The sequence below is a fragment of the Nipponia nippon genome, unplaced genomic scaffold, assembly GCF_047370975.1.
Source record: "Nipponia nippon isolate SJK-2023a ecotype South Korea unplaced genomic scaffold, ASM4737097v1 scaffold_8, whole genome shotgun sequence".
NCBI lineage: Eukaryota > Metazoa > Chordata > Aves > Pelecaniformes > Threskiornithidae > Nipponia > Nipponia nippon.
Window position 1 is genome coordinate 46,133,230 of NW_028262402.1, and position 26,628 is coordinate 46,159,857.

The window sequence follows — 26,628 nt, forward strand, 5'->3', positions numbered from 1 at the left end:
AGTAAATAACCATGTACATCTTTAGATAATTTTTTTTTTTTAACTTATACACATGTTCTACCTGAAATTTTATATATAGTCCTCACGCATGGTACAAAGAATAAACTAGAAAAAACACTCGTGGGCATTTTTGCAAAGAAACTGGCATAACAACTTCTTGGCCAAGCATGGTGCTGTGCCTTTTCCAGTCTCCTAAGAGAAGCAACTCCTGATACAGAATCCACCCTCCCTTTTGCAAATTCCTTCTCTCTTAATGCAGGCCACTGTCTACATAATATGCTTATACAGTTATTATAAAATGCTTCCTTTTGTTACAAATTTCTAATCACAGTAAAAAAATGGTTTTAGGACAAACTAACATTTCTGCCCAAAGACTGAATGAAGAAGAAAACCTGCCTAAGGTTTAAGCAGCGCATACTCGAAGATTGCACACGTAAGTGTATGACAACCATCCAAAATTAAGATTTTATTACAAGATGTTATAAATGTATTTCAGGTGTTCTTAAAAGCCTTATTAATAAATAGTCACAATGTAGTAAGCTAAACTGAAAACACATTCTACTTCTGTAGACAATGCAAAGATTTTACGTTTGTTAACATGTTGTAATGTTTTTGTTGAAATAATGGGACCTCATGTTCTCAGAATGGGATCTCTAAACCAAACTTCCCAAAGCTATATTTGTGCTTGCAAAGTCAGCACATGGGTGGGAAAGGGTGGCAGTTTCTGTGTTTCTGATCATAGTAAATGAAGATTTTCTTGGGTAGCCAAGCACTTACCCTTCTAGCTAACCACAGTTGATACAATGTAGAGGTGGAATTTTTCTGGAATTTCAAAAGGTTGTTTCAGAAGTTCAGCAAAACTTTTCAGAAGTGAGATTTTCAGATAGAACAGACATGACAGTCATTTACAAAGGTTACTATTCACACTGACTGTATTTATGCAATCTTTCCATTTTCTTTGTTATCACCATAGTAACTAGTTCTCAGACACCAAGACTCCTGCAATGTGAACACGTATTGGGTGTCCAGCTGGTGTGCCATGTTGTTTTGTTTTGTTTCTTTTCCCTGCTTTTACCCAGAACCAATGGCAAACTCTCAGGACAGCTGTATAAAATTAGTACAAAAAGATAATTGATTTCTACTTACTCTCCTCTCCACATACACAGACCCCATAATTTAACACCAAATGTTTGTAAGAAAGCTGGCTCATCATGCTTGCTGCCTCGAAGAAGGACTTTGAGGAAGGAGAGAGAGATGGAGAGAGAATAAATATCAGTGAAAATATTACATGATTTCTAATAAATTTATGAAAACCATGTGCATTTTTTAAAACATTTCAACTTCCATCTCATTGCAAAGACCCTGTGTAACATATTTTATATTGTTTGTGGTTGGTTTAGGTTGGGTTTTTTTGTTTTGTTGTTGTTGTTTAAAAATAACTGCTAATCCAGATTCCAGAGAGGTTAGCAATCTTTTTCTGGAGGCAGGTGTATCTCCACATTTTAAAAAGAATCTTTCCTTCCATTTCAGTTAACTAAGTAAAGTAAACAGCAGACAAATTCATGACGCACTATTTGGTTTCCAATTTATTCTTTCATAATGCACTATTCAGTTTCCAATTTATTTCTTCATAGCATATTATTAAGTTAAAGGACAAGAAGTATTATATCACTGATTCACTACTGCAAGACCTTACCTAACCTTGTCAGGAATGTTTCAGATACTTTTATTTCTTCAGTAATTTTTTTATTTTCTTCAGCGGCATCTCCAACTGCACTTGCCTAGGTACTCATTATTCACCCAACAAAACACGGTCAAAATCAGCACATTTTCCTTTTGGTGACTATATTTGTATTTCTGTACTCTTAGTCTTTTTAACAACTGATTCTCACTTAACTTTAGAATGCAAGTATATCACCCAGCTTATTAAAATTAAAATATGGGTTATAGTTCCTTTGTTGTTTTCAATTGTCCAAAGTGTATGCCTACATTGCTTATGACTATTAGCTCTCCGAAACGTCTTTTCCTTCTTTGCTTACATTTTTATATAGATATGTCTTAAGTGATTGAAAAGTTCTGTAAACAATACACTGGTTCTCTTGGCTTGCTGTAAATACAGCTACATTAATTAGGAATTTGATACAATTATATCATCAAAATAAACAATAAACAGCCATATAAAGTTACATGAATATATTAAACACTACCACATCTTGTTAAAGTCTTTAAAATTAAATTCTCACATACACAATCTTGGGCTCAATTACATTACCAGTGTGTTAGTTTTTGCACAAAGGCATTTTATGTTTGCTCACAGCTTCACTCAAACAGTGAAAAATAAGTGAATATGGATGATTCTACATATTGCAAGTGTTTCTCATACATAAATAATTCTGGTTTTTTATGACTTTATGTGAATTCTTGATTTTACTGGAGAATCAGTATGACTCCAAAACACTGAAGACAGTCTACCAAAAGAAAGTAATTTTCCATAAATGTTGGTCCCTCATCTGTACATAATGAATTTACTGGCAAAGGCCAGGTGAATTTACTGTGGCCATACCACCTCTCCTGGGCTACTGGTATCATATAAACAAACAGTTCTCTGGCTCTCAGTGGGTAGCTCTGAATTCTCTGACAGATGGTGGGGAGAGGGGAAATAAAAGTAGATAGGTGTACTTCCCAACACCAGTCTCAAATCCATCCTCCCAGTGTCACAAGGCCAAGAATGAGCTTGGTTCAACATACAACCCTCTACCATATAATACATACTCATTTATTTTAAGAAAAGTAATGGTCAACATAGCAAGGACAAATGTTGCACAGCAGTCAAGAATCACACCAACCTCAGAGTAGTTTCTATGCACTTTATCCAGCACCTTTAAAAGAACTTCAGTTTGATGGAGCTGGCCATAGTCTCCAACTTCTTTCCTTACACCTTTGAAAATCTTAGTAAATGTGCCCTGTCCAAGACTCTCCTCCTAAAAGATAGGAAGGACACAAATGGGAAAAAATCAGAAATGTCTGTTTTGCAAAATATCTCTTAAAGAACCACTCTAAGTAACACATATGCAAATCTTTATAGCTAGCACGCCTCTAGAGTCAGACTAAGGGGACAAGGAAGCAACTATAACAGAAACAGCTTAAATCTTTGCTTATTTTTTACTGACTCCTCAAAGATCTCAGAAAATAACTTGCTGCAAGAACCAGAAAGCAAGGAATTGCTGCTATTAAGATGTATTTAGACATCCCTAGAAGTAAAGAAAACAACTGCTATTGGAGTCAAAAGGACAATTCTTTTTAAAAAAAAAAAAAACGTTATTTGTATCAATGGAAAATTAAAAAAAATTTTCTCTCACAACTCTAAGGAAAGATTACAGCAAAGTCTCCTAGTTCAGATAAGGCTCTTTTAAAAATATACTGAGTTTTTTAATACTTAGTGTATATTAAACCAACCACTGGAACCACCAATGCACTGGAAGAAGCAATTAATGGACTTACGAATATTAAGTCCTCATTCCGGATTTTGTGAAAGACCATCTGGTTGACATTATTGTGTCTCTGTAGCGTAGGTGATGAAGGTACATCAGAAACACTATTGCTTCTGAAGACTAGGAGATTTGATTTATCTGGGAGAAGAAAGAGGGTGGGGAAAAGAAAAACAAAGTAAATTTGTAAAATATAAAACTAAAACAATATTATTTCAGAAGGATTATTAATGAGAAGCCGTTAATCCAACAAAAAGAAGATATCACATTGAGATCAGTTTATTCAAAAAGCCACATAGTATTTCATTAAACAAATTCAAAGTTTGATTTTTTTTTCTATTCAGCAAAAGCATTTAGGTTCACTCAAGCTATTAAGTTTCTTAAGTACTCCTACTTTTGAAAACATTCTGAAAATATTCCTGCCTTCTTTCACATTTTAACTTCTGCTGTATTTGTAATAACAATCAGGGATGGAAAAGGGGATGTAACTCACCTGCTTTGTTTATATTACGAAGTCATTCTGTTAAAGATGTGCATGTCTTTCTGATGCCTCTTTAAAGCTTTTACATATTTTTGCCCTGGCAGCGCTTTAGTGATCCTCACTGCCTTATGTTCACCAGAGTAATTATTCTTCGAGTGACTTTGAAAAAAGGCTCTCCACAAAATAGAGCAGGTCTGTTAGTAAAACTAAAGCTGATAGGTATGTATCTGTGGGTATATGTGTGCGTGCATGCATGTGCGATTATATTTATTCAATAATTTTTAATTCTGATGCATATACATTTTTGTTTGATTTCAATGGAAATAAGGTTAAAAAATTATTCTTTGTAATGTACGTATTTACTTGGCAAATATTTTTAAAGTTTTTTAATCCAATGGCTGATTTCCATCAAATTTGAGAGGTAAAACTGATATCTAAGTCTGTTCTCTCAAGTTTTTGTTTGAATAGGGACTTGGATAGAGACAAAGACTAACTAATATTAACTGTAAGTCGTACTACTTATATACGCAAAAAAGGCAAACGTTATCAGAATTCATAAAGGAGAAAGATATTATGAATATCAAAGCTAGGCAAAAACCTTTAATGTAAATTCAAGAAAAATCCACTCCTCATGCAGGAGCTCTATTCCATGTGTACTTTTCAGTGTTAAAAAGAAGTTGAAATCACACTGCAGCCTTGGCATAATTCAGCTAAGATGTCAACAAACAATGAAAGAAATTCACTGGCATTGTTGGTTCCATTCCTTATGGAAGTATCCTCAGTGAGAAATTATACATTTAGTAGCTCTTTCCATCTCAAGACATGCTGCTGCACACAGTCCACTGCAATTAAGAAACCAGTTTTGCTTCTAATCATGAAACTGGCTACCATGATTCTTTCTGGAAGACCATCTTATAACAAAGTAAAATTTGGCAGACACTAGGACTGAAAACTATGACTAAGAAGATGAACAAGTAAGTCAGTGAAGTTAAAAAAAAAAAACCCTCACAAACATACATATCTACCTACCTGAGAGTCATTTAATATTAACTTACTTTTCAATCTTCGATCTAAAAGTTGGAAATCCTTCTGCTTAGAAATAAACTTTCTCTTACCTTTTGGTTTTGGAGGACAGCACTTGATGAACTGGAAAATTATGCTGTCTGAACGGACAGTTTCTGTCTGGTAACAGGTCAACAGATCCTTAAGATTACCAAAACTTCTCTTGGTTCCACTAAGATTATATTCTCCATTCTCATTCTTCGTAATTAAGCAGTGCTTATAATCAGTGGTATTCTCACGCTGCAGAAATTTTTTCCATTAAAAATAAAATTGATCAATATTTAATATTTAAAAGCTTATTCAAATGTATACTACTCTACTCATTAAAGAAAGAATGCTTCAGCAAAATATTACCATAATTCATTATTTTGTTAACACAATGTAATATTGATTCTGAGAAAACATGATTCTACTCCCATCACTGGAATTAGCATGTTGATGCTAAGAAAAACAAATGTTATGAAATCTGCAAAGATGGAGCTAAGAAAACAGATAATGGATCCTAGGAAAAATCCTTCACAGCTAGTAATGAAAGCTTCTTCACCCTTACACAGGGTAGTATCAAAACAAAATTTTGTTGGAAGCAATAGTCCAAATGCTCATGCTCCATGTACTTTTGGCAAGCATTTGGAGATCTCAGCTATATTTTATTTTTCTGTTGTCTACAGTATAGTTCTAAGCAATTAGTACCTAGCACAGATTTTCAATATGCACTGAGTTATTTTTACAATGAGTCTTGAAAAGATCCCATTAAACATTTTTAAACAAGAGGAGCTCTTAATAGTGCTTTCATGGTCCTTCACATCAACACTGTGGAAAATGTTCCAACAAATTCTGAATCTCAAAAGCCTTCTAACGGCTTGCCCAGGAAGAATCAGAACAAGAAAAAAAAAAGTGGCTATGTCAGGTAATGGCAGGCTTCACTCACAAGCTTGACTCTCAAACTGTGACTTTCTAATCTGGTTCTTTAGCTGCATGAGAATTGCAGGCATTTCAAGGGTGGCTCCCACTCTAGCTTAACACCAGATATCCAGCAGGAGATCTGTGTTGATGTTAACAGCTGCCAAATAACCTGGCTGGCCCAGCACTGGAGATGGGGAAAGGACCCAAACCCAGAAGAACCTGTGAAGGAGAGACACTCTCAAATCACTGAGGGCTGTATACTCAGTCTAGCCCTACTGGGGGGGTTGGGAGGGCCCAGAAATCCCAGGAAAAAATCCAACTAAAGAAACCCCAAAAACCAGACCTTAAAAATTAAATAAAAACCCAAAACGCTCCACATCCCAAACATTTACTACAGTCCCAAGAGCCATGTCATCAACTCCAGAACTCTCAAGCTCTCTTCCTGTCTTGTTCTGCTAGGCGTATGGTATGTGTCATTAGCAATTCTTCAGCATACAAGTATTTTGATGTTTCTCACAAGACCCTGAAAGTTGGCCAATCTGACAAAAGTAGCTATAGAATATACACATCAGACACATTCTGAAGAGAAAATTCAGAATCATTTACTGAGCATCCCAGGCTTACTATTATAATGCAATAAAGATTATACAGGTACTATCCAAGGCAGAATACAAACCTCTATAGCAAAGGTGAGGAAGTATTTTTTAAAATCTTTAGGACTGCAACGAAGAACGTAGAAACCAGTCTGATTACCCGCTTTCTTCAGTTTACTGATAGCAAAGTCCATGCTATAGTAAAAAGAAAGTGTTTAATATTGGATAATTTCAAAAGCCAGGAACATCAGAGATTGGCCAATGAGCACTATTATCAGATCTAACAGAACAACTATTAAAACTCTGTTTTTTACAGCTTCCTTTAAGTTATTTGTCCCTGTATTTTCCAATATTCAGGGTGGCTGCTTATGTAGAGAGAAGTATATTAAAAATTCTTAATTCTGAAAATACCACAATTATTTATTTGATGAGAAATCCTACAGCCTAAGAAGGTGTACTCCCCTAGGCTTATGATATGACTTTCAAAATCCATTATGGAAGAAGTTGTAATAAAACTTCCTAATGAATTAGCTAGAATTAGCAAAGTATTTGTGTGGGTGAAAAAGGTGGGTTTAACTTGGGAAAGGGGTAATAAGAAAGAGGAGATGAAATACAACATCATTGGTTTACAAGAACCAATTTCCCCTTAAACAAGCCTTGCTAACTGACTATTTCTATCCATCTCAGGGAAGCAGGAATAGAATGGCTTGGAAAGGTCTACATTCATTGCACATCCTTCTGAACAGCCCTAAATAAAGGTCAACATACAGCATTAGTCATTAGTGCAAGAAATGTGATTACAACTGTATAGGTCTCCATCCCTCTCCTCCTTCATCCCTTCTGAAGGTTAGAGCACCTATCCTCTGTCGTTGAGAAATTTACAGAACTATTCTGTATTAGCTAAGTAGACAGTGATAGTTTCATGCAATATTGTGCATGTATTAGCTTTCAAGCTTTCTGTAGCTAAAGCAAATATCCATTTTATTCTGCCTAACGAAACACTTCTAAGCTCCCACGTGTGCTTCTGCAAACAGTAAATACTATATGAACTATTAAAAAAGTTTAAAAAAATTCAATGGAGGTACTAAATTCTTCCTCTAAAAATAAAAACAAAGGCTGCAAACAAGGAGACAACATTCCTTAAAAACAAACAAATCCTCCAATTTATATGGCTAGCAGCTTACTGCAATCCTTGCTCAAATACTGAAGAGAGTTATTTGAATTTGCCTTTTTCCCCTTGGCACTCAGATAATATAACTGCTGTGGAGAGGCTGCAGAATTAAAATACAGATCCTCTGTATATGACACTGCATGTTGCTGCCATGGTAGTAACTATAATTCTGTAAAATCAGCATCAGGACTTTGCTGTCTGTTCTCACTTGAAGAAAAAAAGAATTCTAAGGGAAGAAAATTAAAACCAGAATCTTTCAAGTTTTTTTTTTATAATACGTCAAGAAGGCATTGTATTTTGCAAAGTACAAAATAAGAGGAATAATGTAAAGCATTTTGTTACATAAATGTAATAAATACACATTTCAAGATGTTCATCATGGTTCGCAGTCAACTAAAGTTCATCTTTCAAAAATAATACCACCTTGTTATATTCCTAAAAAATTGCTTACAAAATTGGTCCATGGCAGTTGCTTTGGATATTTTCAAGGACTGACGGTGGTGCTACTTCTTTACAGAGATAATGGTGGGCATCCGCAGTTAATCTGTAATATCCATCAATTAATGATACAAAGGAGAGAGCTTCTCTTAATGACTGAAATTCAGCCTCCTGTTAAATTGCCAGGGAACAATAAGGGCAGGGGGGTGGGAGGAGAGAGAAAGAGAGAGAATGAGAATTTCAATTTTTAATACGCAACACAAAATTCCTGGATATGGTAATGGTACAAAACATATAAATATATGCATACATTAAAGATATCCATACTGTTTTTACCTATTGTTTGTGTAGTTCTACCTTCCTATTGCCACCCAAAACTTGTTAGCAGCTTTCAATGTTCAAAATTAAACCCAAACCAAAGAAATCTGCCATAAAAACCCCCTTACTCTAAATATATGAAACAGTAGAGGAATGCTGACAAGAGGAAACATTTGAAAGGGAAAAACTGAGTAGATACAACTCAGCATGGCAGACACCTACTGCACTGGTATCACAGTGTTGGTTTTGGTTTTTTTTTTTTTTTTTTTTTTCCTAAAGGAAAGCCTTCGCTTATCAAAGATTTATGGGGCTGCCTTCAAGTAGCAAAGAATAATTTCTACAATACCTGCCTGAAAACTTAACTAGTAGTCAGCAAAAACTGGCATCCTGAGCTGGATCATAGACAGAAGGTGACCTTTAACTACCATGAAGAGAGGTGAAATGGATGGAAGCAGGGAGAAGAATAACGTGGCCAAAGGAAAACAGGGTGTGGAAAAGGTCTATGCAAAGTAAGTTGAACAGGTAAAAGCAAGGCAAAATTAAATCCATGTGTAACAACGTATTTATTACTGCCAATAAAGGAAAATAGAGTCTATTTTTATGTAAGTATCTATATTTTCTTAATATTGTGACAGTTGTATGAGAGCATTAAAGGCTGTCTTTACTGCAACAGAGAAGTTGCCGTCTACTAAGTCACACTAGATTTCATTCAGTAGCGTAGCCCAAAAGAACAGGTTTTAGTATGTGCTGCACAAGTTTGCTCATGACACTGGGGATGCACTTAGTGGCTGAACACAATTCCTTGGCAAGTTCCTTGCTAGACAGCAATAAAAAAGCTGGTGCTTCTGATCACACGCCAAGAATTTGTTTGGAGTCTTCAAACTCCTCATTAAAAGAGGACCTGGAAACAACTGTCTTTCCAGTTGTTTCAGCATGATCAGAAAACCCACACAAAAACCAGACATAGAAATCCAGCCATTTTAATCAATCCATGTATCCTAGAACTGTGTAAACTACATTTCTATAATGAATTCTACTAGCTGTGTAACAGCTTAAACTATCACAAGTTCTAATTTACACATCAGCTAATTCTGGTGTGTAAAATGTCCACACAAATCCCACGCAAAACAGCAGCTACTGCACTTCTTTCTACTCTGCCTTACTCTTCAGTAGCTTTCTTAGACAAGCTCTTAGAAAGTTGCTTTTACCCTCAGAAGCATATGTAGTCAAGTACCTAACTACCACTATTGAGAGTTTTTATAAGAAAATTTTAATGGCTCAAGGTTAAAGAAGCCTCCTCCACCAATCTGAAATACTGTTCTGCTCTCAGCATCATCGATGCACATCACAGATATTCCAGCTACTCTTATGTTTCAATAAAAAGCCTTGAAAAAATTTCAGATACTTAACAGGTCATTAATTCTATGCCATTAATGCAGAAAATGAATGCAAATCACAATTCTACTATAAGTGCAATGAATCATATACCTTTTTCATAAAAAAAAAAACCACCATTAGGGAGAGAATAAAACTAGTTAATACTTATTGAAATGTTTTTGAAATTTTAAAAAATTATTTTTACAGTAAAGAAGTACATAAGCTGTACACAGCTTTTTGACACACACACAGAGAAGGAAGCTCTCCGGTCATACAAATGCCTGAGTTGGGGACCCTGAAGGCCCACAGATCAGCCACAGAGATAAAGGAAGAAATGTATTGGGTTTGTGTGGCAAGGTTTTGGTAGCGGGGGGGGCTACAGGGGTGGCTTCTGTAAGAAGCTGCTAGAAGCTTCCCTTACATCCGACAGAGCCAATGCCAGCTGGCTCCAAGACGGACCTGCCGCTGGCCAAGGCCAAGCCCATCAGCAACAGTGGTAGCACCTCTGGGACAACATATTTAAGAAAGGGGAAGAAAAAATTGCTGTGCAACAGCAGCTGGAAGGAAAGGAGTGAGAATATGTGAGAGAAACAACTCTGCAGACACCAAGGTCAATGAAGAAGGAGGGGGAGGAGGTGCTCCAGGTGCCAGAGCAGAGATTCCCTGCAGCCCTCTGCAAAGTTGAACCTGGAAAGAAGGGAGGGGTGGGGGAAAGGTGTTTTTGAGATTTGGTTTTAATTCTCATTACCCTACTCTAATTTGATTGGCAATAAATTAATTTCCCCAAGTCGAGTCTATTTTGACCATGATGGTAATTGGTGAGTGATCTCTTCATGCCCTTATCTCAACCCACGAGCCTTTTGTCCTATTTTTCTCTCCCCATCCAGTTGAGGAGGGGAGTGATAGAGTGGCTTGGTGGGCACCTGGCATCCAGCCAGGGTCAGCCCACCACACAACCATGTGACAGGTATACCTGCTGGAAAGCCTGACTCAAGTGCAATGCTGGAATTCAAACTGAAACAAATTAACCTTTTACATTCATGTATAAAATATTGTCTTAAGATCTTCTCCCAAGAATTTTAAACAGTAAAAGCAATGACATTAATTTTGTCCCAATACTCATTTTCTGTGTATCATCACTCCTTCAGAGCATTTTGAAGCCTTTTTCAATGTGTTGGTCACTAGCAGACAGCTTACCATGACAGCACGGAAACAGTAGGCTTGATAGCTAAAATCACAGATGCAGGCTTAAGACTCCAATAGAGAAAATAACCAAACTCTGTATCAGAAGTTACCCTCAACCCTATTTCTATTTCAGTCCATGCACAGAGCTTTGAATGCAGAAGACCTTTGGTGTTCCGATACACCACTTTTACTGCTGAAATGCACTTAGTTTTACCTCATGCTTAATTAACATGGTAATTGGCTATACAATACTATAAATACCACAGCAATCATACAGTCTGCTCAAAGCAACATCTATTTGAAAAAACAGCAAGCAAAGTAAACAGACCAGATTCTTGCTGTCTTGTTTGTGAATGGTGACAATTCTTCTCTCACTGGAGCCTTCCTGGCTTGCTTGCTTAATGCTGACATCAATGATATCAGGAAAATCACAGTATGTTTGTAAATCCTGCAATAAATATTGGTTATATAATGTCAGTAATAACATAAATAGCAACTAAAAAATCCCACTTATTTGCAGCATTAGAATTCCTACAACTCTGTACTTGTAAGCTAGCAATAAAGAGGATCATAAAACCTTAAATGTGTCATTACAAATAAAGAAAGGAGTTTTGTGTTTATGGGACCATCACTAGTAACATCAATTAAGAAAATGCACAAAGATCCAGGAACCGTGAACAGAAATATCCATATAGCGGTTGGTTTTTTTTTTATTGTAGATATTTCTTTGCTCTGTAGTATTTTGTAAGGATTAACAATGGAACATTCTGATTAATCTTTTGGGGGCACTTTTTTTTTTGAGAACTTATTACTAGCATCCTGATTACAGAGGTTTAGAAAACCTGTTAAAAATCCAAAATGTCATGGCTTCATTCAGAGTGATACAAGCTGAAAAACCTGCTATCAAAGAGATGGATGTAGTATGAATGAAGAAAGGGTCTAAGAGAAGGTTCTCTCATCAGCCATGGTCATCACTGACTAGATGACTTGAAGCACTGATCCTAATTACATGGGAAATACAAGACACATTTTCCTTTGATAGCAAGTTCAGGTAGTTTTTGACACTATGATATTCTGTACCACTTTCTTCAGTCTTTCACAAGTTAAATTACAATGTCATGTAAATCATACTTTGTTTTGTTTTCAGTAGAACTTCAGATGCTAAGTAACATCCTTAAATAAAGGCAGATTTATCTATCTAAAATTATTCTTCCAAAGCAAATAGATTTTATTCAAGTCAGAATACCCCATTTATATGGCTGCAAGCATATCCTAATACATAAACAGGTGTAACAATCAAGGCTGTAAGACTCAGTGCGTATCAACTAGAATAAATCAGCTCAAATGCATCCAAGTCCCTGAAGCTCTATTTTTTCATCTGGTTGTTGAAAATGTGAACTGGCAAAACAAATGTCTTCACAATCTACCCCACATATGTCATTCCTGCCTTCAAAAAAAAATTTTGTTTCAATTAAATATCTTAATAAAGATTCATCAATGTAGTTTGCTGAAAGAAGAGTTATGATCACGTTTACAGCCTTATTAATTTACTAAGTTTTCGTAACCAAGTTTATAAACAGTTTGTGTGCCAGTGAAAATATATGCAGCCTACACCATGTGTCTGTCAATAAGTGGGATGATAATATTATTAATTATGAAAAAATAATTTGGCAAACCCTACAGGAAATACAATCAGTTTAAACTTACTAAAGGCTTGGTTGGCAGGCCCAAACAGCATAGTATGCATAAATTTTGTACACCTAAAACTAGAAATTGCAAAATCTGACGTTTATGTTAACTCCTGCCAAAGCAACTGGCACTTACAGGCAACTTAGGAAGGGCAGAGGGCTGATGAATAACAACTATGAATGAGGTAACTGAACGTAATGTCAAACTACAAATATTCTAAGAAGAACACACTTAAAAAATCTGGGTATGTAATCAGATTTTTTTTTTTTTTAAGTATTACAGAAAAAAAATAGCATTTTTACAAATTATTATAGCATACTGTAAAAATACAACCTTTTGTAATTGGGTCTTCACTGCTATATATTATGCATCAAAACTGCCAAACTAACAGATGCAACTATTTTGGAAAACTGACATGTGCTCCACTTTGCCTTTAATTTTACCTTTGGAAAATTCCTACACTCTCGATGTATACTGCTATGAGTTTGTATCAGATTCTGGTAAATTCGACAAAATGCATAGTCATGCTGGGAAATCACACACACACACAAAAAATACTGATAAATAAAAATGGAACAGCACATGGTTACTAGCCCTTATTGAAACCATTTAGCATTTAATTCCTGAACAAACAGTATGTGGACCCTGCAGTCACAGAAATTTTACTTTAAATTTGCTAGCTCAGACACTGGTAGGAACCTAACTGCAGCAAGAAAGAGGTATAGGGAAATTTACCTGTTTTTTGGAGTCCTTAAAACCATTCTTTCAAAGAGAATTTGAGGATTTGTGCATTCTACCTATACCTGGGGGCAGGGTCGTTACTCTTCCACATTGATTTTTCTTACAGTAATGAAGGTCCAACACTGAATTTTTCATTTGTCAAGCACGGAAGTATTACATGTTCAAATATGACTTTCTTCTAATACTTCAATAAAAAACTAATTTTAAAATCCTGCACTGTTTAAGTCAATACATTTCTGTGAGCCTCAGCCATATGGCAATTGTGTCATCACTGTGAAGTAAAATTTACCTACCAAATTTACCTGGGGTAAATCAGAACTTCTAACATAAGCTAGTCACTCTGTCACATGATAAACTGTACAATTATTAAAATAATGAAAGAAATTACCTGCTCTGCCAGTGTCTCATAGTCTTTAAGTTTTCCTCTTAAGCACTGAATTCCACCATTTCCAGTTATTACAATGGTTGCAAAACTTTCCTCTCCAGAAGGATCTCCACCAGGTTCTTTTACTTCAAAAACCTCTGAATAGAAGGCAGACTGAAGGGTTTCCAGATTTATAAGATACTTAAGTTTCAGGTTTCTGGCAGTAGCTTTGCATTGGCCAAACTGTTGTATAAATTTGCGGAACCTGTACCTTATTCTTTTTCGCGTCAAAATGTGGTAGCCTTGGATTTTTGCTCGCACACATTTAGGCAAAAACATTTTGTAGCTGTGAACACATAACCAGCAAAAAAACTACTAATTTTATCCATTAAATCCAGCAAAGGTAATTAGTTCTGTGCTAAACAAGTCAACGTGAACATATCTTTTCCTCTATTCTTTAAACTGTAGGATAACAAGGATCCTTTCTTCAATCTGTAGCATGTTCTTTCAAATACATCCCTGTCCCTTCTTCCATTTTCCATTTTTTCCCCTCACTCAGTTTCAACATACGTTATATAATGCATTTGCCATAAATCCAGACATGTCTGTTCTAGTCATTACTGAAGTTTTCAGGTAAGGCATCAGAAGTTACACAGTTGCTTTGTTCGGTGTAGAAGTTGGAAAGAGGATACTGCACAGATAGGGGCAACTAGATGGATAGAGGACAGATTTCCTGGCTGAGAATACAGGTGGTAGAATACAACACTGTGGTTGGTCCTCACTGAAGTTCCTATACCACAGTCCACACTCTATCAAGGGGCAAAAGAGTAGGTTGTCACCTGCAATCAGCTGGCCAATTCGTTGTCTCATTCTGTTTTTTAATCCTTCTGCTAGGTTTCATTAAAAGACAAACATCAAGCATTAAGTACTAAGCAGGGACACAATTAACTCAGCCAGACTGGAAACCAGTTAGGTTGATAAACCAAAGTGAAATGATAAACTCAAGCAAGTTTAGCAGAGATCTGTCCAAGATGGTTAAGAGCCTGGAGCACATGACATGACAGAAGAAGTGAAAGGGAGCTTGATTTGTTCAGCCTGGAGATAAGAAGGCTCAAGTATGGTGTCCTACTAATTGTCTTCAACTAACAGATGGTTATGGAGAAGACTGAATCAGGCTCTTCTCAGACATGCACAGTGAAAGAACAAGAGGCAACAGACACACAGTATCACAGAGGACACTGATTAGATACGGAGAAAATCTTCCTCAATGAGGGTGATCACACACAGGACAAAGCTGCCCAGAGACATGGTAGAATCTCCACCCCTGATATTTTCAGAACGTGACTGGATGACGCCCTGAGTAACTTCATCTGACTTTGAAGTTGGCCCTGATCTGAACAGGGGCTTGGATCTGATGACTTCCAGAGGTCTCTCCCAAGTCAAATTATTGCTTACATCCTTTCCCACGTGAGTGGCCGCTGCCTTGCCTCTCATTAAGGGAGCCAAATCCATGTACTCGAAACCACGAATGGCCATCATGATACAAGCTTTCTATTAATTTCTAGTTAACACTATACGTAAGTTTATGGAATCATTATGCTAGAATAAATCAGTTGCCAACAGCTGAACATCTCCTCCCAAATGCTAATGTGCATAAATACTGGTTTTTGATATCAGATAGGTGTGATACAGTTATGAAATATGAAGTCACCTGACTGAATTGTAAATAGCCAGTGGGGTTTGGTCCTTTTCTTTGGCCACTCTCATCATATCCAGAACAGCCATCCCAAGGCATTCTTCTTGTGTTTCATGAGTTACAGGCATCTGTATCCATCCATCCAGAAAATCATCTCGCCACTGAGAAAGAAGAATGCAAGAAAGCAAAATAAAAACTGTAGCACTGCTGCTCATCAATAAAAGTTTTTTGGGGTGCAGTTTTTTTGTTTGTTTGGGAGTTTTTTGTTTGTTTGGGAGGTTGGGTTTTTTTAAGACTGCATTCTTCTCAATGAACCCCTTCATTCACAAAAAGCTGCACATGTTCATAATGGATACCAGCTACCATCATGCTTAGAAACACTGTTTTAAAAATATTTTAATTTCCAATCTTCTCAAGGTCCATTTGGGGAGGATGTTGTTCTACATTGTGTCAGTCAAAAATGAAAGTCACACTGAAAGACTTCCACATGGTAGTGGCACAAGAAAGGAGCTACACACTCTCACTGGTCTCCCCACAACTGGCCATTTGATCTTCATCTCTCCAAATACACAGTATGACGTGGAATTTAATGTTCATCTTGAGTGGGCTTCAAGCTGTCAAAAGAGCCTACACAGTTACTATCAGAAGACATGAAAGGCAATAAATACTAACAAGCTTTACCCACCTGCATTAAAAAATAATCAAGCAAGTCATACCTGTGCAAATAGGTAAGCCATGACAACATCATCAAGAACAGGGCTTTCTGCACCTCGGATAATGCCATACCGATATGCTCTGCTGGTGCCATTGCAATACCAGTGGGGAAAATAAAACCTGTTAGGAAATATTTAAGCAAACATCAATAAACAGATAGTTTCACTTACCAACACCAGACATTAATCCTGTTCATAGACATGTAATTAGTGTTGGCTGATTTGGAAGACCAATATGAAGCCGCAGTTAGTCAATAGAAGCCTTTGGATCTCGTTCTTGATGTCTTGAAGTACTACAACATTTAAGCAGGGTGATAACTTGTACTGTTAGGAATGAGGAGCTCTACAAGGGTATTCTCACTTATAAGAATACAGAGAATTTTGTGTTACCATCTTCCAGTTACCTTTGAGACAGTTCCTAAAGAAACACTCAGGCCACGTTATGCAACGTAAAGAAACAAAATTTTCTACATAACGAAAACTGTGACTGTAGCTTTAGATGTCCACATTCAAAAATCAGGTCAGAGAAAAACGGTTCTAGTGCAGACATCTGCCTGACTACACAGGATAACTACTCTGCATTTCAGAACTGCCACTAATTTCAAACAGGCAAGCCCAGAGGAGATGAGATGTATCATTAAGAAAAATATTATTTTTACTTCTGCTATACTTTTAATTGTTTGTTTCTTCAATCCAACATGGCAAACATATGGTATACAGACAATCAATAAAATATGTTATTCAAACCTACTCCAATAATTTTGATTCTTTTATCTTATCTTTTGTCCAGATATCACCAACAATCTGTCCCTAACTTCTTAGAGAAACTACGGTTCAACTAGATATCTTATTGGTTGTGTTTTCTCACTTTTTTTTTTTTTTTAAACCATGAAAAGTGCATAACATTTGATTTAGATTACCTTATCCGGTAGATTAGGGTAAGTCTGGTTGTTTCATCTACATGGAAGATGTGATTTGGGGGATACCACATTCTCTCTGTTTCACTCATGAGTGCAAACATGTTATGATACACTGGCATGATACCTAAAGAAAGAACAGAGAAGCAAACATTTATAGGAACTTGTTTTCACAGAGAATCAACCTTATTAAAAAAATATTCCGGGTTAGAAGCAGCAGATTGGCACATGTTCTCCAACTACTTGTTGCACTGCTTTATCACTGTCAACAGCATTGTGATCATCACTCCATAACCCGCAGACTGTTTTTGCTGGTTCATTTTCTCATTCTTTATGTTCTCTGACAGCAGACTGTGTTCACCTGTTATCCTATACTTCACTGTTAGATTACAAGATCTTCTCTGTATGGCATTTAATACAATGGCTTCTTAGCTTCTCAGTTTAGTAACAGCAACAACAGTTCATTACCTTTTTCCTTACCTTTTCTAAAAGCAGATATAGGCATTGATTTTAATATTTTAGACTGATGAAAAATTAGAAGTAAAGCAATACAAAGAAACTCATCATGACCAGGACAACCACCTGACATTTACATTTTAGTAGTTCAGTTGAGAACAAAACCAAACATGTATTGTTAATTAAACCAAACTGGAAAATACTTTTTTTCCCCTCAAGAATTCAGGACTGTTTTAATGAGAAATGAAAAGCAATTCTACTTAATCACAAACTATGGAAATCAATTGAGCATCAACTCTTCAGCAGCACCAGAATTTTAATTTGGCTTTGGGGCTCCCAGCTGGAAGTACAGCCTAACATAAGATAGATGCCACAGCATTGTACTGTGCTGCAGTACAATGCCTGAGAATCGACAGCACAAAAGGATAAACTTCAACCACTGACAAACATATTTTGAAGATGGGAAGAGATACAGGTTTAGATGTCAGAGACTACGATGAAAATTACAGTGTGAAACTCACAGTAGGTCATAATGAAAGAAGACTATGTTTACATTAAAGCAAGATGGTGGAAGAAGGCAAAAATATTGAAAAAAAAAAAAACCAGATAAAGACAACAAAAGTAACTTAAAATGATGCTAAGAGACAAAGGAATTCTAGGAAAAGGCAAAGTACTCACAACCCTTCCCAAAGACTTAGAATGAAATCATAGAAATTCACATCAGAAACCAGGAGGGAAAAAAAAAAAATCCCTTCTTTCTTTCTGTTCTGAACTACATCTAGGTAACTACTGAAGAGGGCAGACCCAAATTTCTTTCATCACATCTAAAGTGCATGTAAGACAACCAGTTAGAAACAACTAATCAACTCCACATATAAAACTGCATAAGCTTGTGGAACAAAAAGTAATTCAGTCTTAAATAACAACTAGCTTAAATTTGTTACAAAATGGGGTTTGTCTCCGTAGGGAGCCATTAAGATGGCTAGGAACAAGAGGTCTATTGTGCAGATGTCATTAAACTCCTGAAATCTACAGGCTAATCATCTGACACTTGTTTAAACTAAAATTCACCAAAATATACCAGAACTACATGTCCTAACACATGATTTTCTATGAAAAGGAGTCATAGACTTACAGGAAACTACAGAAACGGAATGAATGATGTAAAGTAACACAACAGAAACCAAAACTAAACAAAACCCCCAAAGGAATAACCCTGAACGGATTAGTAACTGAAGGACTGGCTGTAAATCTAGATGTTGCAAATATATGGTGCAGTAAGACATATGCTGTATCCCAAATCATTTCAGATCAATTACAGTGTAAGGTATGTGAATCACCAGCCTATTTCAGGATTCTAGCCAGATGCTAAACACCGTTCAAGGCAATGCTGAATGTTTACCTAGTCTCACTAATACACTTCCCGTAACTATTAACAATCCCACGTAAGCACACTGAACAAGAAAAAATTTCCAAGTCATAATCTTAAATTAAAATGTTAAGCTGCTGTAGTTCACCAAATACATTACAGACACCACCACCCCACCCTGCCTCTCAAAAAAACCAAACCAAAACAAAAAACCCCACAGATATTTCAATCCAGTTCATATCATTGCCATTCTGAAACCTGAACTAAGCAAGGAACATGACATTGGAATTCCCCCTACAAATCAGAAATGTTGGCATTAACAAAAAAAAAAAACCCTCTTTGCTGTCTTCCTATGTACAAAAAGTAAACTGTGCACTCATCCATCCCTCATACTTTAGAATTTCTAATTCTGAATGATAACTTGTACCTTTCACTGCCAGTGCTCAATGACATACATATCATATGTGTTTTTCAAGAAAAGGAGTTACACTTCTGTTTCTTTTTCATTTTTCTCCCCCTTAAGAATTATGCATTTATGCCAGAGTATTGTTACACTTGAGAAAGTTCAACAACTATACAAATAGAGCACATCCTCTTATTAGAGTCTTCAAAATTGTCCACAAAAGTCTGATGAAGGCAGAAAGGTCAGAAACATCTCTTTTCATGTAATGCTTACCAGCACTATTAATTGCAGGGACTTTTCAAGTGAATGATAAACGCAGTATTTAAGTGTTTTCGCCAGAAACAATGAAAACCAAAAGACTGGGGGTGGAGGTGTGTGGGGGTGGAGAATCAAAGTCTTCTGATGAAGCTTAGACATGTCAACAATAGTGAAAACTTCTGAGAAATGTATTTTTAACACAAGTAAAATCAGAAAAGCTGTTCACAACAGGTACAAAAAAAACCTCCCCTGGATTTCTGCACTGCACTAACCATGCTATCAAATCAATCAATGATTAATTAGGAGAGGGGACAGTGACTCAGACATAATAAAGCAGAATTGTTCTCCAGCAAGGGCAATTAAATAAATTTTCTGGACTATTGCAAAGAAAAAAACATTACTATCTCTTGACAAGTATTTTATTTAGTATACAAGGCTAAATAAAGGAGCCTCATCATGCTATACAGACTGTCAAGTAAAATCATGAAAGGCTGTAACACAGAAGTTTATTCCTCAAACTTCTACCTCAAGCCTAAAAAAAGAATGATTTGCATAGTAGTTTCTTCCTTTCCTCATTATGATTTTAGAGCTCCACATCCAGACAAGTCACACTTCATTTACCCTGAAGCAACTAAGGAAACATAGTTTTTCTATATTTCCTCCTTTCACCCGCACAGTATGTTTTCATTAGGTAACATCGCTGTGTAAAGAAAAAGTAAAAACCAGAAACTGTAAATCACAAAATGCCATGACACCACTAGGAAATGTGGAAGTCCTGTGTAGTCTACAGTAGAAACAGTGTCTTACGAAACTGACAATTCAAGCATATTAATAAGTCACTAGACATATACAGATGAAAGCAATTAGTTGCATGGAGTTAATGATTAAAAACAATTAAAAATCCCCAATTTTCAAGGTCCAATACAAATGTTAGTCAGTTCTTACACACAGCCGTCAAGTACACTAGCTAAAACTTATGAAGTCTTGCACATACCAGATGGAAAATTGCTTGGCTTTTCTTACCTAAAAATAATATCTCACCCTCATCTTTCATACAAACTGGAGACTTACTGAACTCTGACACCACATTCAATGTCACTATCCTGTCAACAAAATGTTTTCTGAATAGTTAATCAAAGCCCACGTTTCCTTTCTTGGCAAAGCAGAATTGCCCAGAGTTCTGACTAATCCATTCCCCACTTTGTTGGGGTGGGGGTGTTGAGCTGGATTTTCAGGAAAGGCTATCACTTAAGAAAAAAAAAACAAAAAACAAAAAACAAAATGCACCCTCCCCACCCAAAAAAAAACCCCAAACCCACAATGAGTAGTTACAATCAATAACTCTGAGCCATGCAAATTCTGCAAATTCAGTATGTTAAGGATAAATCTGCTTAAAATTCTCTAGCTACTAACAAGGATCTCCTCTGAACCATACAAGCAGAGAGGTCATCACAATCATCACATTATACAACACAGTCACCCCTTGAAAATGTTTAATTGACACTGTCAGTGCTTAGTCACATTAAATGTTTTGAAACAGGTGCTTTTACTTTAGTATAATTAAAAATTCTCTGCTATCTTATGGCTTTCTGGGAGGACCAGCAGTTTTCAAGGAAAGCACCATGGAACTTCCAATCTATTTGCAAATCAGATGGGTGAGAATTAAAAGGTTCCTAGGTGGAGTTTCAGGATATCAACATAAAAAACCAAAAAAAAAACCCCAAACAAAAAACCACCAAAAAACAAACCACCAAAACACAACACCCACGCCAAATCCAACAAATTCAAGGTCTTTTGTTAACTGCTAGCTGCCTGTAACTCAGCAACCCAGTCAGGATTATCAAACTGGTTCCCTCTTGGAATTCTAGTTCCATTAAAAAAGCTAAGATTTCAGGGTTTAATGATCCTAACAGAAGGGGTGGGGAGAAATCAGAACAAAAGCCTGTCAGAAAGTACATAAGTAAAGTCAGATACATCCTACAGAGATTTAGGGTTCATATACACCAGCAGGACAAGCCATGGAAGAAAGGCAAGATGCTAAACAAAACTATGCTCCTTGGTTGACTTTGCCAAAACATTTTTCAGTGTGCTATTTAAACGTTATAGTTACATTTAAAGTCACTAGCTCTTCATACTTTAATACTAATTTATTAAGATTTTCAAGAGCATGGCACAAATTTATTTGGCTAACAACAAAGCAATGCTTTGCTTATAATTGTAACTGTTTTAACTGTGATTTAGAAACTCATTTGCCTAGTGTAATATAAAAATATCTTCACTTTGCTAACTTTAATTCAATAACAATTTGGATTATACATACAAGTGATGCATGTATTTTTTACTCATATTATTCAGCTGATGGAATAAATGAACAGATTGGTAAAAATTAAAAGAAAATTACTTTTCCATGTAATACCAGTCTTGTGTATAATGTATTATTCCAGTAAGTTACAGTGTACAGTTCACAGCTGGGTTTTTTTTTTGTTGCTGTTGTTCTTTTTAATTACTTTATCTGATGATAAAAACTCTTAAATCCACTTACAAGAGACTAGGCAGTATCTTATTGCAAAATTATTGGTATAGCGTTGTTACAGTAATATAGTATACAAAACATCCTCCCTTCTGTATAAATACATCCAAGATTCAAAGACTACAGATATTCCCACTAGTCTGTATCTGATTTACCTACACCACAACAAAATTCAGTTCGTGTTATTTTCAATTACACCTGCTAATTTTTAAACACAGATTTTCAGATTTTTTTCATAATTTAGACTTAGAGTAAAACAAAAATTATAAAGTTTACAGTTATTCTGTAAACAATCACATTTATTTATTCTGTAAAATATCACATCAAGCTTGTGTTATCAGCACAACTCGCATCAACTCTGGTGGCTTTCCTGAACCATTACTACTACTACTGTTTGAATGGCCTTGACTGCTTGATGTTTTTATAAACTGAATACATTAAGCACAGCTTAAAAGAGAATTTCATTTAAGATTATTTGAGAGAGAGGAGAAAATGAAAGGGTTTAAGATCATTATTTGAGAAAACAAGTCTCTCATACTGAATTTACAAGACATCTAGCACAACGATCCTGTAACCTCCAGAACAATTTCTCTGTCATATTTCATTTCTACCGTCAGTTAGTTCCTCTAATATCACTTTCTCTGTTAGGCTGAGAGCAAAGACTTGCCTTGTATTTGGTGTGACATTTATAATTTTTTACACGGCAATTAACATACTAGTTAACATTCAAAAGCTGAACCACAGCACTGACTAGTCAATATACACCTTATTTCAAGACATTTCATTTATTCTTGCATTTCTGGTTAGGTATTCAGTTTCACATTCAGACAGTTTTCCATATAAAGAAACAAACCTACAAAAAGTTTCATATTTATTGTATTTTTTCCAAAAATGGAAAGTTGTTCTTCAATAAAATAAGAAAAGGCTTAGCTTCTGCACACATGCCTCAAACTGGCATCCAGCTACAGAATAATATTTAGACAGGCTAGTATTTATATAGCCAATACATGCCATATACAACAGATCTAAAGTCAAGTCAGCACGGACTGGAAAACCTTCAATTGTTTGAACTGTGTAAAAGGTACATAACAAGACTTTCTCTGTGACTGCTGATGTTTACCTAGGTCCAGTCCAGCTTGCCACCAATAACAAACAGTCATACTTTGATGTAACCAGCTCTGCTATCAACAGATCTAATAATTGCTCAGATCACAGAGCAAGTTCATTAACAACTACCAAGTTTGTTATATTTTGGACATGCCTACTACCCAAACCACTCTGTTCTTTATGAAGTATTCTGATTCATAGCTAACTCCCAAAGGACACGTCTTGCCAACATAAACATTATTTGACTGTATAGGCTTTGCAGACCTATGTGTTCTGCTGTACAACCACAAAACCTCCTAGAAAAAACAGAAACTAAGAAGAAGTGGTACCTCATGATTTAAGCACTAATAACTGTTATGAAAGAACAAAAACCTGCAGCCATCTCAGCCTCTTCCAACAATTTAGAAAGAAATGAAGTTACAAATTCCATGGAGAAAAAGGTAGTACAATACTGCTATAGTAGCCGCCAGGCAGAAACCACTCTTCAGAGGGCTCTGTCTACCTCAGCTCTACAAGGATAAAGGCTCAACATGATAAAACATTTTATTTATACAAGTAAGTATAAATCGCTACTGATATACTTCAGAAACTCTGGTGAAGAATGCTGAAAAAATAGAAACTATAAAAGCAACTTAATAAGAAGTACTATCCATACAAAATTATTTTGAAAACAGTCACATATAAAAGGATACATTTAGGAGCTATGTACTAGCCATCCCAGCAAAACAAACTGGTACCCCAGAAAGCTAGAAGCCTTGAGAAGGATTGGTGAGGTCTGACAAAACAAGCAATAGAGTATGAAGTCTTCAGATGATGTCATGGGAAACAAAACTAATTGGATTTGTGGATTAGCAGGAATTGGATTTTGTATGTTTGTGATGTGGGTGAGAAGAATATCATACATGGCTGGGGCTGCACATTTTCCTTGGAAATTGGAGATAGTGCAGGAGACAGCCAAAAAATTAAAACAGTTACAATGTTCAAGCTAAAGAAATCAATAAATTTAAGTTTTATCAAAAAGAAGACCCAAAGATAATTTTATTATGGCACATAAATATCTCCCTAGGGTTGGTGACAGCGAAAGGCAAAGAAAAACATAACTTGAACAAACATCTGAAAACTGAAGTAAGGAAAATTCAAACCAGAGAAAAAGGAAGAAAAAAGTGGACAGACCAGCAATGACAGTAGAAACAGCTAATCAAACTACCAAGGTAGTTACTATTCCAGTGAATTCAGGCTAGGTTGGGAGATTTTCTGGAACGCGAGCTTTAACTAGCTGATTCATTAGAAGAGTAACTAAAAAATTTGTGTTCAGATGACTTGTTATTCCCCATCACAAAAAAAACCCTAGTCAGACAGGACGCAAAGGAAGCAAGGCACCTGATGTCATGTTGATGATACAGTATATTCTTTCAAAGACCACATTATTCTGAACATACTGAATTTGATGGATACAAGCCCTCATCAGTTTAATATTCTCACAAGCTGGTACATGAATGTCTAAGTTAAACAAAGAAGCACTTTTTCCAACCATTATCTAGTAAAATTGTTCTGTCTCACTCCCTCAGCAATACCCTCAGTGACTACAACAGTATTTATTTCCATTAAAAAAAAAATGTAACTATCGCCTAATGTAAAAATTCAATACCACTTTAACACTCAGAAAGAACATCCCCACACTAGCCTTATACACCTTTAGATGCCGTACCTGAGGGGCTGAACTAAGCTGGCAAACCTAACAGAGGCAAGACCGAATCCCAAAAAACACGGGCACCACTGCCAAGAAATCTATCCACATTACAGAAGTGAGTATGGGCATATTTTCTAAAGCGGGGAGAAAATCTCTTTTTTTTTTTCCTTCAACTGGAAGAAAGAGACTATAGAACCTTGGGGACACAGTGGAAGACATCTGGAAGATCTAGATTTGAGTCATCATCAAAAAGACACCTTAACTTTGAGAACACTCCCAGATCCATTTGTCAAACTCAGACCTACAAGGTCATTAGAGCAGCGGAATCTCAGAGAGCTAGAACTCTGCAAACCTCTAAATACCATACTACTTCCTTATGGTCTCCCAGAATGAATCCTGGGCAGTGCTTCTGCTGAACTCATTAGAGGTACTTATCTGCCTAAAGCTCTCATATTACATGAAGAGCAACTCTACGAACTCAGATCTTAGTCAGATTCTGCCATGCCTAAAGAACTCCAAGGAAAAACGGGGCTTAAACCCAGAAGATTCTTTGTGGAACTAGCATATACAAGCAAATTACCAACTCACAGCATGCAACTCAGTGCCAGACATTCAACAGCACAGAAAAAACTGACAGATCTCTCCCAAAAGTCGTTAAAACCATATTTAAAAACAGTATAGCAATCAAAAGACAAAAATCACAAAAGCGTAAGATGTTTGGAAATAATAAAATGTACAGTCAGAGTCAGCAGCTTCATATTTGTGACCCACTGGAAAAGAAAGATTTGGAATTACGAGCCTTTCTTTTAAATTAATTTGCACCTGAAATGCAGAACTTGGAAAGCTAAAAGACAAATCCAGCCCTGTACCACTGCCAGCCCAAAAGAAGATATGGAGAGACGACTGTGTACGTGTGTGTGTGTGCGCGCGCGCGCGCACACACGTGCAGGAGGAACAAAAAGACAGTCAGTTTATTATCCGAAGTTTATTGGAATGAATTTTCTTTATCCAGAAATTCAACCTACTTTTGCAATGAAAGAAAGACACATGCACAAAATGCATGCTTGAATTACTTTACTACGTGTCTCAGCACCTGTTCACGTTAAACTCTTAGTAAATGTTACAATTCAAAGGCATTCTTACATATAAACATGTTTTATTTATTTTTCAAACATACTACCCTGTCATTTACTCACATTATTTCCTAAACGATTACGAAAAGCATTAACCACACACACACCAGCAGTCATGTTGTATCTAATAGAACAGTTCCCATCTGCAAAGTGATTAACCATTTATAATATACAATATACACATAACTTCCAGGACCAATCTGTTTCGCAGGGCTGCATCAGAAAGTAATTCAAGCTATTTCTAGCTCCTGCTGTGATTCAACTATCCAAACTATATCTCAGCTCAATGAAAGACGACTTCCAAGTAAAGGATAGTACACCCTCAACTTATTTGAAAAAAGATAGCAATCACTCAATTATAATCTCAGTTTCACAACCATTCTGACAGGAACAGTTTTGCAGCTTGGTGCTAATTACTTCTGATATTGATTACTTCTGAAAGAACAGAGAGATTAGCATTTCAGTTGAAATGCCACCATTTTGATGAGCTCTGGATTATTAAAAACCTTCTTGCACTAAGCTGAATTTCACTCCTTCGATAGGAAA

At 36.2% G+C, this 26,628-nt stretch overlaps 1 protein-coding gene across 12 annotated transcripts in view; it reads right to left on the bottom strand.

Moving 5' to 3' along the window:
* JAK2 (Janus kinase 2) overlaps positions 1-26,628 on the bottom strand; it is a 93,355-nt gene that overhangs the window by 22,246 nt on the left and 44,481 nt on the right. For 11 of the 12 annotated variants that reach the window (XM_087741464.1, XM_087741469.1, XM_087741468.1 and 8 more), the window contains 11 exons: positions 17,140-17,263; positions 16,223-16,340; positions 15,522-15,667; positions 13,835-14,156; positions 11,345-11,464; positions 8,150-8,307; positions 6,611-6,722; positions 5,085-5,271; positions 3,502-3,629; positions 2,847-2,981; positions 1,147-1,234 (listed from right to left, as the gene is read on the bottom strand). In XM_087741464.1, coding sequence (XP_087597590.1) covers positions 1,147-1,234; positions 2,847-2,981; positions 3,502-3,629; positions 5,085-5,271; positions 6,611-6,722; positions 8,150-8,307; positions 11,345-11,464; positions 13,835-14,156; positions 15,522-15,667; positions 16,223-16,340; positions 17,140-17,263 — 1,638 coding nt within the window. Of the gene's footprint in view, positions 1-1,146; positions 1,235-2,846; positions 2,982-3,501; positions 3,630-5,084; positions 5,272-6,610; positions 6,723-8,149; positions 8,308-11,344; positions 11,465-13,834; positions 14,157-15,521; positions 15,668-16,222; positions 16,341-17,139; positions 17,264-26,628 lie in introns of those variants that run through there. The other variant, XM_087741474.1, reaches the window with a different exon arrangement.